This window comes from Schistocerca serialis, chromosome 11 (genome assembly GCF_023864345.2).
Source record: "Schistocerca serialis cubense isolate TAMUIC-IGC-003099 chromosome 11, iqSchSeri2.2, whole genome shotgun sequence".
Taxonomy (NCBI): domain Eukaryota; kingdom Metazoa; phylum Arthropoda; class Insecta; order Orthoptera; family Acrididae; genus Schistocerca; species Schistocerca serialis.
This window is the reverse complement of record NC_064648.1, coordinates 116,894,092-116,908,171: the sequence shown is the minus strand read 5'-3', so window position 1 is coordinate 116,908,171 and position 14,080 is coordinate 116,894,092. Positions and strand designations below refer to the sequence as shown.

The following is a 14,080-nucleotide window of genomic DNA, read 5'->3' as shown; positions in this document are numbered from 1 at the left end:
CGGGTGTTGGCCCTGTGTGCCTCGGTCGTATGCAGTCCTGATTGTGGCGCTCACCTGCACGGCGCCAAACACGCATACGACCATCATTGGCACCAAGGCAGAAGCGACTCTCATCGCTGAAGACGACACGTCTCCATTCGTCCCTCCATTCACGCCTGTCGCGACACCACTGGAGGCGGGCTGCACGATGTTGGGGCGTGAGCGGAAGACGGCCAAACGGTGTGCGGGACCGTAGCCCAGCTTCATGGAGACGGTTGCGAATGGTCCTCGCCGATACCCCAGGAGCAACAGTGTCCCTAATTTGCTGGGAAGTGGCGGTGCGGTCCCCTACGGCACTGCGTAGGATCCTACGGTCTTGGCGTGCATCCGTGCGTCGCTGCGGTCCGGTCCCAGGTCGACGGGCACGTGCACCTTCCGCCGACCACTGGCGACAACATCGATGTACTGTGGAGACCTCACGCCCCACGTGTTGAGCAATTCGGCGGTACGTCCACCCGGCCTCCCGCATGCCCACTATACGCCCTCGCTCAAAGTCCGTCAACTGCACATACGGTTCACGTCCACACTGTCGCGGCATGCTACCAGTGTTAAAGACTGCGATGGAGCTCCGTATGCCACGGCAAACTGGCTGACACTGACGGCGGCGGTGCACAAATGCTGCGCAGCTAGCGCCATTCGACGGCCAACACCGCGGATCCTGGTGTGTCCGCTGTGCCGTGCGTGTGATCATTGCTTGTACAGCCCTCTCGCAGTGTCCGGAGCAAGTATGGTGGGTCTGACACACCGGTGTCAATGTGTTCTTTTTTCCATTTCCAGGAGTGTATAATAATTTTTTTCTTTATGAATTTAGATAAATTAATGTAAGCAATGTTTTGAACTTCTTTTTCGGTTCGCATCGTGATGTTAAAGAAACTGTGAGCAACTTTTGAAATGAATATTATTATTTATGTTAGATTTCAAATAATGTGGTAATCAAAGGAAAGTGTATTTAATGTTAAAACTATTGTAAGATGTGAAAATTGTAATTTATACACTTGGTCCATACGTAGGTAATGCATTAGGATATGTGTAGTAGAAAACCTGCGGTGAATACCCTACCTGTAGGGGAGCGGGAAAAGGTGGAGGCAGGCGAGGCGGGAAAACGCACACTGGCGCGGTTCGGCACAACGGACACAGTATTATAGTCGGAGGCGAGCAACAGTCGGAAGTACACGTACTGTACCGAGGAGGCTACCCAGGAAAAGTGGATTCCATTGAGCCTCGGATGAACCGATTCCGACGACTACTTGGCATGGCTATATTCTGAGGCACAAAATTGGAAAGATTACGACGCTAAGAAGATGGAAAGTGCCGCTGCAGTGAGAGCCTTAGCCGTGCTTGCATGTGTGCCGTGCTTCTCGCTATCTCGCTGCCCGCCATCCGCCGCACCGACTTGCACAGGTCAAACATTTATTTCATCTTTAGAAGTGTATCTGTGTGGACCAGTGTCGAAAATGTTTCTAACTGTTCAATAATAACGTGACTTTTACCAGCATTGGCTTAGCCGTGACTTATCCTGATCACTGACCTAGACAGGGTCCTTACCTCGTATTGTGCAACCCGAGTATCCTGAACTGAAAGTTTAATGTTAGTGTTAATGAAAATTATCAGCAGATTAATCTATGCCGTAAAGGGGTCTAAAGTCCTGTGTCTTATTGCGAATATTGGTAAAGAACAAAAGCATGACTAAATTGGAAGAGAGTTTTTTGGATTGAGTTAGCGATGTTATTTTATTAATTTGAGACAGAAATAATGACAGTTAAATTATTCAGAAGTGAGACAAAAGAGTAGTTATCCATAGATTGCTAAATTTGAGTGTAAATTTGCCTTCAGTACTTAATAGTTTCAGTATAACGACCATAACAGTTTCAGGGCCCCCCCCCCCCCCCCTTCTTTTGTCCATTCTTTCAAACCTTGAAATGTATTGATCAGATTTGACCAGTAAAGCTAAGTCTATATTAATCCTAAGTGTATTAGTGTTTTTCCATCATTAATAGTGATATTGTGTGTGTACTTTCAAGATTGTCGATGCTAGGGCAATCTATGCCCGATTTCAGTCTGCTCAACATACAAAATGCAGTTCGTAGTAATCATTGCTGTGTGGTGTTGTGTAAATTTAGCTCGTCCAAATTAGTACAAAAAGAGAAAACTTTAGTTCAGTGGATTTTTTTTTTTTGTTCCAAACTTTGCCATATAACGCAACGTTACTACGTGTAGTTATGCTTGTACATGCACCCACTTGTACAAGGAAAAACTCACTCATTGCCTAAGTAGGCTGGCGACCGAATTATTAATTATAGGTAGCATCTACTGTGTGTACTTCTTGTCCATGCGAACGAGTAGTTATACTTTACATTTGCTTGATGCATCACTGTAGTTATTGACTGAGTATAAGTCCGATCTTGCTTCTATTAGGTACACGCGGTCAACTAATGTACTAAAATCCTTGTTTATAAGGTGAAGCCCGTGAACTTATTACAGTACAGGCTTTATAGATTCAAATGGTTCAAATGGCTCTGAGCACTATGGGACTCAATTGCTGAGGTCATTAGTCCCCTAGAACTTAGAACTAGTTAAACCTAACTAACCTAAGGACATCACAAACATCCATGCCCGAGGCAGGATTCGAACCTGCGACCGTAGCGGTCTTGCGGTTCCAGACTGCAGCGCCTTTAACCGCACGGCCACTTCGGCCGGCAGGCTTTATAGAGCTAACGTACGTCCGAGTAGGGCGGCAGCGTTACAAGGTGATGCAAAACTTTTTTTGATGTACGTATTGCCTCAAAATACGACGGAACTCATGGGAAATGCTACCTGTGTCGTGATACAAGCCGCACTTGGGTATTATTATCACTCACTCACCCGGTACCCGTTGGTCGATAGTGCAACCCACGTCAGACCTATCATACACTATATCCATGCTGAGGAAAGGTGACTTCGAGATGGGCGAACTCAGCTGGCAAACTCTCAAGGTCCGAAATGAGATGAACCAAGCTACGGAGTACATTTTCACGTTGAGCCAGATGGTGACAACTATCAGACTGGAGTTACAATTCAGAGTCAGTAAGCTTCCTGCATCTGGTATTTCGCAACGTACCAACCACCTTCTTCCTGAGCGACATATCAAGGAAGGGAAGGCAACCACCGCTTTCTACCTCCATCGTGAAGCAAATATTCGGGTGGAATGGATTCAGGTGTTGTAAAAAGCCGGTAAATTCTCACTGCCACGAGGCCAAACAACAAAAGCATCTTCATTTGTGTGGCCACATTGTCCGTAGTTGCTTTCCGGTTCTTGAGGGTGTTTTCGTTCTGTCGTTGCAACCACAAAAAATGCGTGTTAATTCACCAGCCGCGTTTCGCTTATTGAGATAAAGCATCGTCAGTGCTCTCGAATTAAGTTATTTACATTTTGATTTGTTTTTAGATCGAAAAATATGTCAGTAACAATATGTTCGTTTTTACTTAGTAAGTACGAGGGCAGTTCAATAAGTAATGCAACACATTTTTTTTCTGAAACAGGGGTTGTTTTATTCAGCATTGAAATACACCAGGTTATTCCCCAATCTTTTAGCTACACAACACTATTTTTCAACGTAATCTCCATTCAATGCTACGGCCTTACGCCACCTTGAAATGAGGGCCTATATGCCTGCACGGTACCATTCCACTGGTCGATGTCGGAGCCAACGTCGTACTGCATCAATAACTTCTTCAGCATCCGCGTAGTGCCTCCCACGGATTGCGTCCTTCATTGGGCCAAACATATGAAAATCCGACGGTGCGAGATCGGGGCTGTAGGGTGCATGAGGAAGAACAGTCCACTGAAGTTTTGTGAGCTCCTCTCGGGTGCGAAGACTTGTGTGAGGTCTTGCATTGTCATGAAGAAGGAGAAGTTCGTTCAGATTTTAGTGCCTACGAACACGCTGAAGTCGTTTCTTCAATTTCTGAAGAGTAGCACAATACACTTCAGAGTTGATCGTTTGACCGTGGGGAAGGACATCGAACAGAATAGCCCCTTCAGCGTCCCAGAAGACTGTAACCATGACTTTACCGGCTGAGGGTATGGCTTTAAACTTTTTCTTGGTAGGGGAGTGGATGTCGCGCCACTCCATTGATTGCCGTTTTGTTTCAGGTTCGAAGTGATGAACCCTGTTTCATCGCCTGTAACAATCTTTGACAAGAAATTGTCTCCCTCAGCCACATGACGAGCAAGCAATTCCGCACAGATGGTTCTCCATTGCTCTTTATGGTGTTCGGTTAGACAACGAGGGACCCAGCGGGAACAAACCTTTGAATATCCCAACTGGTGAACAATTGTGACAGCACTACCAACAGAGATGTCAAGTTAAGCACTGAGTTGTTTGATGGTGATCCGTCGATCATCTCGAACGAGTGTGTTCGCACGCTCCGCCATTGCAGGAGTCACAGCTGTGCACGGCCGGCCCGCACGCGGGAGATCAGACAGTCTTGCTTGACCTTCCGGCGATGATGACACACGCTTTGCCCAACGACTCACCGTGCTTTTGTGCACTGCCAGATCACCGTAGACATTCTGCAAGCGCCTATGAATATCTGAGTTGCCCTGGTTTTCCGCCAAAAGAAACTCGATCACTGCCCGTTGTTTGCAACGCACATCCGTTACAGACGCCATTTTAACAGCTCCGTACAGCGCTGCCACCTGTCGGAAGTCAATGAAACTATACGAGACGAAGCGGGAGTGTTTGAAAATATTCCACAAGAAATTTCCGGTTTTTTCAACCAAAATTGGCCGAGAAAAAAAATGTGTTGCATTATTTATTGAACTGCCCTCGTAAAATAAAATAAAATTATCTACATTTTGATTTGGTTTAAGATCGAAAAATAGTTCGCTAACAATATGATGGTTTCTACTTACTAGTAAAGATACAAAAAGTCTCGAATTAAGTTATTTACATTTTGATTTGTTTTAATGGATGAAATGGCTGTAAGCACTATAGAACTTAACATCTGAGGTCATCAGTCCCCTAGACTTAGAACTACCTAAACCTAACTAACCTAAGGACATCACAGACATCCATGCCCGAGGCAGGATTCGAACCTGCGACTGTAGCAGCCGCGTGGTTCCGGAATGAAGCGCCTAGAACCACTCCGCCACAGCGACCGGCGATTTGTTTTACGATCGAAAAACAGTTCGGTAACAATGTGTTGGTTTTTACGTAGTAAGTAAGTAAAATGGAATTACTTACATTTTGATTTTCTTTAAGAACGGAAAATAGTTCGCTAACAATATGTTGGTTTCTACTTACTACTAAAGACTGAAAAACAGTTCGGTTGCAACATGTTGGTTTTTACCCAGTGAGGGAAAACCAGCATATTGTTATCGAACTGTTTTTCAATTTTGAAACAAATGCCGGCCGGTGTGGCCGTGCGGTTAACGGCGCTTCAGTCTGGAACCGCGTGACCGCTACGGTCGCAGGTTCGAATCCTGCTTCGGGCATGGATGTGTGTGATGTCCTTAGGTTAGTTAGGTTTAAGTAGTTCTAAGTTCTAGGGGACTGATGACCACAGAAGTTAAATCCCATAGTGCTCAGAGCCATTTGAACCATTTTTTTTTTTGAAACAAATCAAAATGTAATTAACTTAATGACAGACCACTGATGATGCTTTTACCCCAATAAAGAAAACGCGTGCGGTTAAAAAAAAGGATATTTTGTAGTTGCAACGACGTAACTAAAATATCCTGAAGAACAAAAGTATCCTCTACATATCTGAGAAAGAAGTCAGCAGCTGTCGAAAACGACACGCGACCACGTCCCCGAGTTTTTCGAACGGAAAGGACCCTGTTTCACAAGATCTCTGTTTCCGGAATCTTAACAATCGTTGCTTGACGTATGGGAAATTAGCACAATGTACTCGCATTCGGGAGGATGACGGTTCAAAACCGCGTCCGGCCATCCTGATTTCCCTAAAAAGCTTCGGGCAAATGCCGGGATGGTTCCTTCTAAAGGGTACAGCCGACTTCCTTCCCTAATTCGATGGGGCCGATGACCTCGCTGTTTTGTCCCCTTCCCCCAAATCAACCAACCAACGCCGGCCGCTGTGGCCGAGCGGTTCTAGGCGCTTCAGTCCGGAACCGCGCTGCTGCTAGGGTCACAGGTTCGAATCCTGCCTCGGGCATGGATGTGTGTGATGTCCTTAGGTTAGTTAGGTTTAAGTAGTTCTAAATCTAGGGGACTAAGACCTCAGATGTTAAGTCCCTGCAGGCCGGTGTGGCCGAGCGGTTCTAGGCGGTTCAGTCTGGAACCGCGCGACCGCTACGGTCGCAGGTTGGAATCATACCTCGGGCATGGATGTGTGTGATGTCCTTAGGTTAGTTAGGTTTAAGTAGTTCTAAATCTAGGGGACTAAGACCTCAGATGTTAAGTCCCTGCCGGCCGGTGTGGCCGAGCGGTTCTAGGCGGTTCAGTCTGGAACCGCGCGACCGCTACGGTCGCAGGTTGGAATCATACCTCGGGCATGGATGTGTGTGATGTCCTTAGGTTAGTTAGGTTTAAGTCTAGGTGACTGATGACATCAGATGCTAAGTCCCATAGTGCTCAGAGCCATTTGAACCATTTTTTTCCCAACCAACCAACCAACCAAAGTATGCGATAGAAGAGAATGTTAAACCTTTCATAATTATCCTACTTAAAAAAATCGGAAGTAACAAATTTCAGTTTTTTTGTCATTCATTCGATGACTAGTTTCCGGCCGGGAGCCATTTTAGAATTATCGCAACAGAATCAAAAATGTTATTTGCGAACTTGCAAAAACCATGTCAAAAACGTGCACGCGATCAGCGGAAACATATTTTTGACACGGTTTCTAAATTTTAGGAAGTATCATTTTTTTACTATGTTAATATGGTTTGAAAATAGGTTCAAATGGCTCTGAGCACTATGGGACTTAACTTCTGAGGTCATCAGTCCCCTGGAATTTCGAACTACTTAAACCTAACTAACCTAAGGACATCACACACATCCATGCCCGAGGCAGGATTCGAACCTGCGACCGTAGCGGTCGCGTAGTTCCAGACTGTAGCGCCTAGAACCGCTTGGCCACCTCGGCTGGCTGAAAATAGGTCCCGGCCCATAACTAGTCATCGAATGAATAACAAAAAAACAAAAAAAATTGAGAATTTTGTAACTCTGGACTGGTTTCTTCGTTGTACTGATTAACAGAAGTTGTCCGCCCACAGCTATCCCAGCATGCTGGAAGTTGGTATTTTCGCTCTATTTCGCGGGAAGTTGCCCTGGGAGCTGGGAGGCAGAGAGACGGAAGGAAACTTGCCCGAGATGGCATCAGAAGGAAGCCGAAAGCAGAAATCCGGAAGGAGAAATCGAAACTGCCTCGGTCGACGCCGGCGGAACCGCCGCCCGCGCCTTCAATAGCGTTGTTTACCACCGGCGGGTCCCGCGCCCCGACGCCGGAGCGGGCAAACAGGGTAATTTGCGTTCCGCCCCATCAGAGATTACGTCCCGGGGGAGGGGCGGGGGGGGGGGGGTGATGAGGGGTGGGTGGAGATTTGCGGGGGCGGAGGAGCTAAGAGGCGTGGGGTGCGGGTCCTGTAGCAAGGGGAGGTACGGCCAATGGAGTACAGTGCCGGGGGCGTGTCTACTGGGTTACTAGGTCACCGCCGAGAAAAGGGGGCGTGGTCACGGGGGCTGGTGGTGCCTAAAAGCCACGCCCACTACTGTGGGTACGAGCGCAGGTGGGCGGTGCCGGGGAATCCCCCCGAATGAAAGAGGGGGGCGTGGTCTACACTCGTACAGTGGCAAGGCGGGGACAGGAGAAGCGGTGTTTTTTTTAAGCATTTTCGCAGAACGGATTCTAGGAATTTCTGGCCTGAATGAACTTTGACTGGCGCCTCTAGGTGATGGATGGCCGTCGTTAGCGTAGTATTTTGTGGTTCCCCTGGAGAAAAAGCCCCATCGGTGCGTCCTCTTATTACTACCGCGGCTGTGGAATAACAGGCATTAGGTAATTATCAGAAGCCTCACAACTTCCTCCCACCGCCGACCAATTAGTTAAAGAATCGACCTCCCATGTGGAAAATATATTCAAACGTCTGATTACATTACAAATGAGTTATAGTTAGTTTCATGTTCCATGGATCATTTCGCACGGTAACTCATAATGATGTGGAACGACTCGTTTGCAAATTGCAAATTAATTTGTAAATACGGTTCATGCTGAACATTTCTAAGTTCTTATAAGTTATATAGATGTGAATCAGTAGTTCCTAGCTTTTGCAGCTTCCAATAACAAAATGGTTCAAATGGCTCTGAGCACTATGGGACTCAACTGCTGAGGTCATTAGTCCCCTAGAACTTAGAACTAGTTAAACCTAACTAACCTAAGGACATCACAAATATCCATGCCCGAGGCAGGATTCGAACCTGCGACCGTAGCGGTCTTGCGGTTCCAGACTGCAGCGCCTTTAACCGCACGGCCACTTCGGCCGGCTTCCAATAACATAAATTGTTCTATGGAACAGAAGTAGCTGTCAAGGAGAAACTTTCTCAGTCTGTTTTCGATTTTGCCTTTTTCTGCCTGTCAGACATTTTATATCACTGATAAGTTATCAGAAATTTTTGTCGCATATGAAGAATGCTGCGACAAAAATTGCTCACCCCTTCTTGTGCTCAAGACAACCTTAATATAAAGTAATGGCAGGCATTTTTCCTTCTGCTATTGCAATTATGTACATAGTCGTTCCTTTTGAACTCTAGTGGGTTAGCCGGCCGGTGTGGCCGTGCGGTTCTAGACGCTTCAGTCTGTAACCGCGTGACCGCTACGGTCGCAGGTTCGAATCCTGCCTCGGGCATGAATCTGTATGATGTCCGTAGGTTAGTTATGTTTAAGTAGGTCAAGAGGAGTGGGTTACTTACAATAAACTTGATGAGCGAAAAAATATACTCTGAAGCTGTAGTCTGAATGCCAAACTTCTTAAACATAATTACGTTTACAAGATGGTCGTGGGTGATCACCACATATCGTTACAGCAAGTTTTTGAGCAATGAACACGTGCCTGAAGATCTTTTTTTTCTTTACTTTACTCAAGGGACGATCTGTCATATATATATATATATATATATATATATATATATATATATATATATATATATATATATATATTCTTTGTCGTTCGGTTCATTTTCAAAGATGTTTTCTCTCCATTCCCTCGACTATCGTTATCTCAACGGCAACGCATATTCCAAATACTGTTATTATTTTATCCCAAAGACAACACTTATTCTAAATACCGTCATTATGTAAAACTTTGAAATAGCGAAAGTTTCGCACGGATCCACGACTACTCAGAATAAACAATTACAATGGTACTGACAAGTCGAAAGAATGCAATAATTAAGGCTCCGAAACGTAAATTGTGATCCTGTGTTGACTTCACTGTATTTCTATGAACTATTTCCGTTAAACCAAGCTGCGCTGGAAAAAAAGTCTTTCATCGAAACCAGTCGGTTACTGAATAAAGCTGAAGCTTACGCTGTTACATGACGTCGTTTGTTAAATTTATCATAGCTGCGGAGTGCAACCGACAGAAAATATTTGGCAGCCGTTACACTTCACACTTTTCCAACATTCAATTGGAAACGCAGTAGCTCTCAGAAATGATTTGATGCGGAGAAGAAAAGAGTTGTGGAACTACGCATTCTCTTTGCAAAGTATGTATCAATCTGGCGTATCCATTTGCACACTACTGGAATTTTCACGGATTACACAGGACAAAAAACTGATGTTGTTAGGGGGAATTAGGATGGAGAAAGAGAAAAATGTATGTATTGTGTTAGTGGTATGTTTAACCTTGTGTACGTATTGTCCGTAGGTGTGACCCATATGATATTGACCAAAAGTCTGAAAGTGCAGTAGTGGATTCCTAATAGACGTACAGCCCATGGCGAAAATGGAAATCTTTTGAAGAGTTTTACGGGACAGTGAAGCCACAGCAAATACAACTGTGGCAGATAGCTGAGGCTGGAGCAGGCATTGAATTATACAACATGCTCGTCTTGTTCAACTGCTGTACTCCTTTAGAGAACATGCGACCGTCGATGGGTACAACGTAGGTCGAGAAAGGGCGCACTGTCTTACCTTGTTGCTGTCCTTGCTCCGCAGGTACTTGGCGATGGTCTGCACCTGTAAAAGACAAACGAATCGGTTATGTCGAGTGAGAGCAGAGAAAAGGAAATGACGGCAGCACATAACTTTAAATAATACGGGATGACAATCATTGAACTTATGAATGGTGGGCTCCATGTGGTTCCTAAGTCGTGCAGCGACCGTAAACCATAAAATTACCAAATATGCGGCAACCAGTCGCAAAATCATGTTTTATTTACCTTAATTTTATCCATTGTTTTTCAGTGTTTCGTCCGCGACTGTTTTACTTTCGCAAAATAAAGAACAAACCGCCTTCAGTCACAACTTTTGAAGAAAACAAAGTGTTGAAACAACTGAAACACAAACTCAATGAACATGATGCTCTTGTTGTGAAATTAGATAAAGGAAACTCCACGGTCATTCTTCATAAAAATGATTGCATCACTAAAACTGTTAATTTTTTTTCTCATAAAATAACATTACTGAACTGAACCATGATCCAACCACTAAGTTTCAGAAAAAATTGAAGAAAATGCATAACCAATGTAACTTCCTCCTGTCTGATAAACAAATGAAAAGTTGCACATTAATGAATCCCACTGCCCCCAAACTCAGAGCATAGCCAAAGATCCATAAACAGAACTCTCCAATTAGACCAATTGTTAACTCCAAGAACACACCTGCATATAAACTTTCACAGTTGTTAAATAATATCCTCAGAGAATTTTACACTTTTGAAACCACATACACAACAAAGAATGCACATGAGTTAACAACACTCATCAATGATGTAAAAATCCCCAGAGAAGCTAGATTTGCCTCATTTGACATTATCAACCCGTTCACAAATAAACCTACTAAAGAGACAACTGAAATTATTAGAAAAAATTCCATCACACGCAAAAAACTAACCATACCAGAGACTACAGAGTTGGTAGATCTACTTGAACTAGTACTGTGCCACAACTACTTTTCATTTAATAATAAAATCTATCAACAGAACGAAGGCTTAGCTATGGGTAGCTGCATGTCAAGTTTTCTAGCTGACATTTTCATCAACCACCTACAGAATAAGTTCTTCAAAAGAGAAAATAAACTTGTTCAAAAAATTGTGTATTACAAGAGATATGTACATGACACTTATTTGATGGCACTAAAGATGAAGAACTCCTCACATCATTCAACTCACTCCACAATAAAATAAAGTTCACAATAGAACATGAAACAAATCAATCCATAAATTTTTTAGACCTCACAATTGTGAATGAACAAAAAGAACATAACTTGTACATTTACCGAAGAGCAACCTACACTGACATCACAATACATGAATCTTCATACCAACCGAACACACATAAGTATGCTGCATTTAGATCAGTGTTGAACAGGGCACATTCATTACCTTTAAAACCCAAGGCACTAACACAAGAAATAGATACTATCAAAGCAATTGCAGTAAATAGTGGTTACTCTGTAAAATCAATTGATAAACTATCTAGAAAAATTCAGACCAACATCACTCACAAAAACACTGAAAAGAAAACTACCGACACAAAACAAATCTTCACAAGTATTCCATACTTAGGCACAGTACCACAAAAAATAGCTAACTTATTAAAAAAAACAATATTAAAATACATTTCTCCACAAACAGCAAACTTGGATACCACTTACCTCACACAGTGAACACAAACAAGCCAATAACACAACACAGTGGAATATATAAATTACGATGTAACAGTTGCCCTGCATTTTACATAGGAAAAATTGGAAGTACCTTCCACACACGGTATAAAGAACACACGGAAGCCTTTCGGCTAAACCATTTTGAAAAATCTACAATAGCTAACCAAATGTATAAACACAGACCTGACGACATCCACAACAGCCTAACTGTACTTCACACAGAACCCAACAGTAAAAATCTACTAGAACAGTTAGAAATAAAGAAAAATATTCCGAAAAATTGTTGAATGAACAAACAGAGTTTAACAGCCACAATTTTTTCTACACCTTTAAAAGTTTATTTTTTTCCTGAGGAATCAAATATATAATAGTACAAACAGCTGACAACCTACAACATGGTGACAAATAATTATTTTAATAATACTTGTGTACTAATAATACTATTTTCTGTGAAACAAGAAAATCGATTATATTTAGAGGTAGAACATCTGTATGAACGAGAATCTTTTGCATGTTTACGTTCTGCTACTACAATGTGCGAAAAAGTGTGTGACTATGTATATATCCCAGTATGTATCGCAAAATTAAAGATGTACATTGTGAATACTAACTGCACAACAGAAGCAGACATTATACAATGTTAAACTGTAAGTTATTTTCATATTATTGACGCTGTTAAACTTATATCTACAATATACCATGTTGTAACACATAAATGTAATATCAAAAGGCAAACAACTAAAAACCCTTATGTAAATCACTAAAAATTAACTTTTGCTCTTGGATAAAATTATGATAAATAATTAAAAATATTTAAAAAAAATTTTTTAAATTTTTTGGATGGTGTGCTTTTCATCTATGTTTGTTTCTTTTTACTAATTTGTACAATCGCCTTTTGGCGTATATAACTGTACTATGTGGCTGACAAAATCTTTGTCAAAAGTCAATCATAATACCAAACCGTAAAACTGTGTTTGTATCCATCTAGCGTACAGTAAATGACATACCCATTTCATGTAAATATTTTAGTATTATACCATTATATTTTACCTTACTTTGTATGTCATTCTTTCTTCTCATTTTTATTTCAGCTGTGTCTTTTCGCATAGAGGGCGGGTTTGCTTTACAGCGCCCCCTTATGGTATAGTTTCTCGTTGTTGTTGTTGTGGTCTTCAGTCCTGAGACTGGTTTGATGCAGCTCTCCATGCTACTCTATCCTGTGCAAGCTTCTTCATCTCCCAGTACCTACTGCAACCTACGTCCTTTTGAATCTGCTAAGTGTATTCATCTCTTGGTCTCCCTCTACGATTTTTATCCTCCACGCTGCCCTCCAATACTAAAATTGGTGATCCCTTGATGCCTCAGAACATGTCCTACCAACCGATCCCTTCTTCTAATCACATTGTGCCACAAACTCCTCTTCTCCCCAATTCTATTCAATACCTCCTCATTAGTTATGTGGTCTTCCCATCTAATCTTCAGCATTCTTCTGTAGCACCACATTTCGAAAGCTTCTATTCTCTTCTTGTCTAAACTATTTATCGTCCACGTTTCACTTCCATATATGGCTAAACTCCATACAAATACTTTCAGAAAAGACTTCCTAACATTTAAACCTATACTCGATGTTAACAAATTTCTCTTCTTCAGAAACGCTTTCCTTGCCATTGCTAGTCTACATTTTATATCCTCTCTACTTCGACCATCAAAAAGTTATTTTGCTCCCCAAATAGCAAAAATCCTTTACTACTTTAAGTGTCTCATTTCCTAATCTAATTCCCTCAGCATCACCCGACTTAATTCGACTACATTCCATTATCCTCGTTTCGCTTTTGTTCATGTTCATCCTATACCCTCCTTTCAAGACACTGTCCATTCCGTTCAACTGCTCTTTCAAGTGCTTTGCTGTCTCTGACAGAATTACAATGTCATCGGCAAACCTCAAACTTTTTATTTCTTCTCCATGGATTTTAATACCTACTCCAAATTCTTCTTTTGTTTCCTTTACTGCTTGCTCAGTATAGAGATTGAATAACATCGGGGATAGGCTACAACCCTGTCTCACTCCCTTCCCAACCACTGCTTCCCTTTCATGCCCCTCCACCCTTATAACTGCCATCTGGTTTCTGTACAAATTGTAAATAGCCTTTCGCTCCCTGTATTTTACCCCTGCCACCTTCAGAATTTGAAAGAGAGTATTCCAATCAACATTGTC

The 14,080-nt window shown here is 42.6% G+C and overlaps 1 protein-coding gene across 1 annotated transcript in view; it reads right to left on the bottom strand.

Moving 5' to 3' along the window:
- The window catches only part of LOC126426517 (uncharacterized), a 433,256-nt gene that overhangs the window by 303,307 nt on the left and 115,869 nt on the right, over positions 1 to 14,080 (bottom strand). The window contains exon 6 of the mRNA XM_050088422.1: positions 10,171 to 10,215. Coding sequence (XP_049944379.1) covers positions 10,171 to 10,215 — 45 coding nt within the window. The remainder of the gene's footprint in view (positions 1 to 10,170; positions 10,216 to 14,080) is intronic.